The sequence below is a fragment of the Bos javanicus genome, chromosome 10, assembly GCF_032452875.1.
Source record: "Bos javanicus breed banteng chromosome 10, ARS-OSU_banteng_1.0, whole genome shotgun sequence".
NCBI classification, from domain to species: domain Eukaryota; kingdom Metazoa; phylum Chordata; class Mammalia; order Artiodactyla; family Bovidae; genus Bos; species Bos javanicus.
Genome location: NC_083877.1, coordinates 72,901,111 through 72,906,514, shown reverse-complemented (window position 1 = coordinate 72,906,514; position 5,404 = coordinate 72,901,111). Strand labels below are relative to the sequence as shown.

The 5,404-nt window shown below is 45.5% G+C and overlaps 1 protein-coding gene across 1 annotated transcript; it reads left to right on the top strand.

Moving 5' to 3' along the window:
• The first annotated feature begins 1,427 nt into the window (after positions 1 to 1,427).
• On the top strand, positions 1,428 to 5,150 carry TMEM30B (transmembrane protein 30B). Its single transcript, XM_061429066.1, has one exon. The coding sequence runs from the start codon at positions 1,790 to 1,792 to the stop codon at positions 2,849 to 2,851; it is 1,062 nt and encodes a 353-aa protein (XP_061285050.1). The 5' UTR covers positions 1,428 to 1,789; the 3' UTR covers positions 2,852 to 5,150.
• The last annotated feature ends 254 nt before the right edge of the window (positions 5,151 to 5,404 follow it).

Genomic DNA, 5,404 nt, shown 5'->3' with positions numbered 1-5,404 from the left:
CAACACAGATGGATTTAAAGAGTGTCATACTAAGTAAGAGTATCATACTAAGTGAAGTAAGTCAGACAGACAAGGAGAAATATAACATCTTTATATGTGGAATCTAAAAAGAAATGATACAAATGAACTTATAAAACAGAGAGAGACTCACAGAAAACGAACTCATGTTTGCAGTGGGGAAGGGATAGTTAGGGCCTTTGAAAAGGTCATGTACACACTGCTATATTTAAAATGGATAACCAACAAAAACCTATTGTATAGCACACAGAACTCTGCTCAATGTTATGTGCCAGCCTGGATGGGATGGGGTTTGGGAGAGAATGGATACATGTATATGTATGACTGAGTTCCCTTCACTGTTCACCTGAGACTATCACAACATTGTTAATTGGCTATACCCCAGTATAAAATATTTTTGGAGTTAAGAAAAATAAAGAGAAAAGAAAAAATATATATATACAAACGGAAAAAAAAATCCTGTTAATTTAGCAAGTATTTGAACTTTCCAAATTTCAATTGACTCCAGAATGTGATATAGTATTCTAGATGCAGAATTATAATATAGAAAACATTTAAGTTATTTGCATTTTATGAGCGGGAACAGAGGCAGAAACACCTCAATACCTAAGAAGGATTTAGCACAAAGTTGAAATGGCCTGACACCTTCTTGTGTATACTGTACCAACCTAGATATAAAAGATGGAATCCCAAGCAATGTTCAGAACTACTTTGGGTTTTCTTTGCACTAAGTCCTACAAATCCTTGTAGTTCACCTCCTTAGGCCAAAAGTCGTAACATCCTTGACTGTGGATAGCAGCTAGGTCTTTGGGGACTTTGGATTAGGCCTTTTTTTTTTTTTTCCCAGTCAGGCAAATAATCTGAAAAGAGAAAGAAATTACATGTAGTCCAGTGCATTTTTCTGTTTGTGCGGTTTCTCCACCAGCTAGAGATATTTAAAGGCCCTGAACCTCTTGCATCTTTAATTCTCTTTTTAAGTGTCATTTTATTTTTAGAGAACTTTTCACTTTTTTTAGTTCTACAGCCAGATTGGGGCACCTAGCTGGAAAATCATTTCCCTTAAAAAAAAAATTGCTAGAATTTGAATGCAGGCATGGAATTCCAAACAGATTTACTACAGTGCAATTCTTCGGACATTAACATTTATTGCTGAAAGATAACTGAAAAGGGTCCTTAAATTAACCTACAAAGACAAAAGGCTCTAGAGACACTTGTCCCGCCTTTTAGATAAAAGGGGATTAATTACCTGTAAACTTCAAGGCTCCAGGACGCACGATGCAATCCCTCAGTGGAACTGTGCTAGAAGCTGTAGCTTCTATGATTTCGGGTAAGACTGGCCCAGGCACTCTGGTCACATAGAAAGCGGAAGGGAAAAAGTACCTGAGCAAGGGAGGAGCCACTCAGAGGCAGTCTGGGGCCGCCACTCACCTCGAGGAGGAGGCGCTGGCGTCCGGAACCACCCGGATCGAGAGGACAAGTGAACCTGGGTCCGCCAGGTGAGGGAAGGGAACGCCCGCCCTACTCACCCCAGAAGAGGCGGGGCGCGGCTCGCGATTACCCGCAGGGGCGGAGCCGGTCGAGCACCTGGGCCGAGGCGGAACTGAGGGGATCCAGCCACCACCAGAAGAACCTGGTACCAAGACTCACCTGTGCGGGGGCCTGAGGCCGGGCCGGTGCCCCGGGAGTAGCCCCAGGCTCGCCCAGCGCGGAGGGCGAGGCACCCCGCCGGGCCGCAGCACCCGAGCGCCCCTCCGTGGGTCCGCGCGGCGCCATGACCTGGAGCGCCACCGCCCGGGGCGCCCACCAGCCCGACAACACCGCGTTCACGCAGCAGCGCCTCCCCGCCTGGCACCCGCTGCTGTCGGCCAGCATCACGCTGCCGCTCTTCTTCTGCGCCGGCCTGGCCTTCATAGGGCTGGGCCTGGGCCTCTACTACTCCTCCAATGGCATCAAGGAGCTCGCGTATGACTACACCGGCGACTCGGGTACCGGCAACTGCTCGGTGTGCGCCATGGCCGGCCAGGGCCGCGCGCCGCCGCCCCCCTGCTCGTGCGCCTGGTACTTCTCGCTGCCCGAGCTCTTCCAGGGCCCGGTGTACCTCTACTACGAGCTGACGAACTTCTACCAGAACAACCGGCGCTACGGCGTGTCCCGCGACGACTCGCAGCTGAGCGGGCTGCCGAGCTCGCTGCGCCACCCGGTCAACGAGTGCGCCCCCTACCAGTACAGCGCGGCCGGCCTGCCCATCGCGCCCTGCGGCGCCATCGCCAACAGCCTCTTCAACGACTCCTTCTCGCTGTGGCACCAGCGCCAGCCCAACGGGCCCTACGTCGAGGTGCCGCTCGACCGCACCGGCATCGCCTGGTGGACCGATTACCACGTCAAGTTCCGCAACCCGCCGCTGGTGAACGGCAGCCTGGCGCTGGCCTTCCAGGGCACCGCGCCCCCGCCCAACTGGCACCGGCCGGTCTACGAGCTGAGCCCCGACCCCAACAACACCGGCTTCATCAACCAGGACTTCGTGGTGTGGATGCGCACCGCTGCGCTGCCCACGTTCCGCAAGCTGTACGCGCGCATCCGCCAGGGCAACTACTCCGCCGGGCTGCCGCGGGGCGCCTACCGCGTCAACATCACCTATAACTACCCGGTGCGCGCCTTCAACGGCCACAAAAGCCTCATCTTCAGCAGCATCTCGTGGATGGGCGGCAAGAATCCATTCCTGGGCATCGCCTACCTGCTGGTCGGCTCCCTCTGCATCCTCGTGGGCTTTGTCATGCTGGTCGTCTACATTCGCTACCAGGACCAGAACGACGACGAGGAGGACGACGAGTGATTCCTGCTTTCAAAGTACCCTTTCTGCCCCTTGTCAAAACTCTTGCAAACTTCTTTAGGCTTCTCCCTCTCGACTGTCACCCAATTCCAACTTCGCCTCACTTTGCCTCCTATTGTGGATGAGGGGACCAGAGAGAGTGAAATTAACACCTGACCAGGCGCTTCCAGGCTATTTTAGGGTGTTTGAATTGCTAGAGCGAGAAATTCCTGCAAATTTCCCCCATCTCTTTCACGAGTGGACATGTTAGGTTCTTTGAGCGAGGAATGGACTCTTATTCAACCCCCATCTGATGAAGAGACAGTCCTGTAGATGTTAAAGAACTCGTTCGAGATCTAACAGCTACTCATTGGCTCCTGGTTCTGATTCTGACTCTGAAGCTAGAGCTTTAATCACTGTAGTACAGTGGTTTTCTTTTCTTGGGGGTGGGGGTAAGTGTAGAGAGTGAAGCCCAGGCATGGAGGAGTGGAGGAGAACATACTGTTTTAAAATGTAGATAGATTAGAAGGCCCCATCCCCAGAAATTCTGACACATTAAGGCTTTGGTGAGACCCTCAAAGCTGTATTTTTAACAAACCCATCTGGAGATTCCTCCTGCATTCCCTCAAGGGAATCAGTGCCCTGAAGCAGGGAGCAAGTAGGATACTGTTTCCCTATTTCCTTATCTGTCTGAGGCTAGGTGTGACTCCATCACTGCCCGTCCCGTTTTTCAGGTGGTCATCTTTTCCCAGGGGCAGTGAGTAACAAGCATAATGTTCCAAGTTTGGTCTCACTCCTCCTTGAACATAGGAAGCTCTCTGTAACATGCAGAGTACGTGAAAACAACTCGTTGGCATAGCAGGTTTGCAAAGCAGGGTTTGTAACAATTCATTTGATATTTTAGTGCAAGAAATTTAATTTTTTTTGGGGGGGGGGGCCGGGTACTGTGTAGAAACTTGAAAATGTCAGGTCAGTTTGTACAGTTCAGTGGGAAGGTTTTAACCCTAGAGTCAGATAGCTGGAGGGGACCTTAGAGGGAAAATGTTTTTCCTAAAGTCATATTGTGACTCAGTCTTGTCATCTAAATGATTTTTATGCTTAGTGATTTTTTTATGCTTATGTTCTTCATACCTTTTCCCTTGTGTCTAAAAAAAGTTAATGTTCTCAAATGAACCATGTTTGTTTTTAATAATATGTTGAAGTGAATGCTAAGAAATTAATCTTATGTAAACTAGACTCTTAAAAATTATTTGAACCATTGAGATAATGTTAAACTTTGACTACTCTAAAATCATTTTAATATATTGATATATAAAGTTACTGTAAGACAGTAGAATTTTTAAAAACCCTTTTATGGCAAAAGAACTTTAAAAAAATGAGATCATCTGTACAAGTTTATTTGCTGAAAGCAAACAGTTATTTGGTGTTCTGTCAGAACTCTTAGTGCCTATTCTCTATTATGGCTGCTTTCCAGTTACTACACTTTTTGCTCATGCCAGTGTTCTGGCCTGGAGAATCCCAGGGACGGGGGAGCCTGGTGGGCTGCCGTCTATGGGGTTGCACAGAGTCGGACACGACTGAAGCGACTTAGCAGCAGCAGCATAAGGCAGGGCAATACTTTGAAGTTTTTTGTTTTAATTGAGTCACAGAAATATTGAATTATACTGAATAATTTATATTAATTTTATTTTATTCTTCTGGTTCTTTGAAAAATAATAGACATAGACAGCATCCATGTTCGCTGACATCTGTTGGATCTTCTGGAACAGTTGTGACTTAAGAGATTCTGTCCCAGTATTTACATAAACCAAAAAATATTTTATAATCCCAATATGTTGGCTTCCCAACTCCTGAGTGTGACACAATTTTACTGTCAGATTGTGTAGTGTGATTTTAGGCTGTGTATATATGATCATATGTATGTAGAGTAATTTTTATTTATCATGAATTTTTGATCAAGTAGCTGCTGCTTTATAATTTACCACATTTTTTTACTACTTAGTTGAGAAGAACCATGTATATTACTATCATTTTTACAATACTCATTGCTATATAATTTTAAATGAGTCTCCAAAATTAAAGATATTCTGATTAAATCAGTGAATATGGTTCCAGGCCCTCTTCTCTGGGTTTTTGAAAGAGAATAAAGGTTATATTTGTGTTGCCTTTGTTATCACATTTGCTTAATCCTTTTGAACTATGATCTTAAAGCCACAAACGTTAAAAAAGTTACCAGCTACCATCCACTTTGCTCATTTGTTATTAGCAGATTTATACTGCAGCAAGAAAATCATCTTTCAGAATAAAGCTCAAATGAACTCAATCTTTCAGTGTTAACTTCCTAACACAGAATTTGAACTTGATGACATCAATATCAACATGTAGTATGAATCAGACAATCCTTGACTGTTGTTTGAATTTAGTAAAATGTGGTCAATTTTTAATAATATTTAGTATTAACTTACTAAAGAATGTGACTGCAGCAATCTTATTTCTCCATTTCTGCATTTTACCCAAATTCTAAATTACAATTATTTATTGGGTATTTTGGACTACAAAACTTCCGAAACTTTAAGA

What these genes read in the sequence shown, in the direction of transcription:
- TMEM30B (XM_061429066.1), top strand. Translation starts at nt 1,790, where the DNA reads ATGACCTGGAGCGCCACCGCCCGGGGCGCCCACCAGCCCGACAACACC.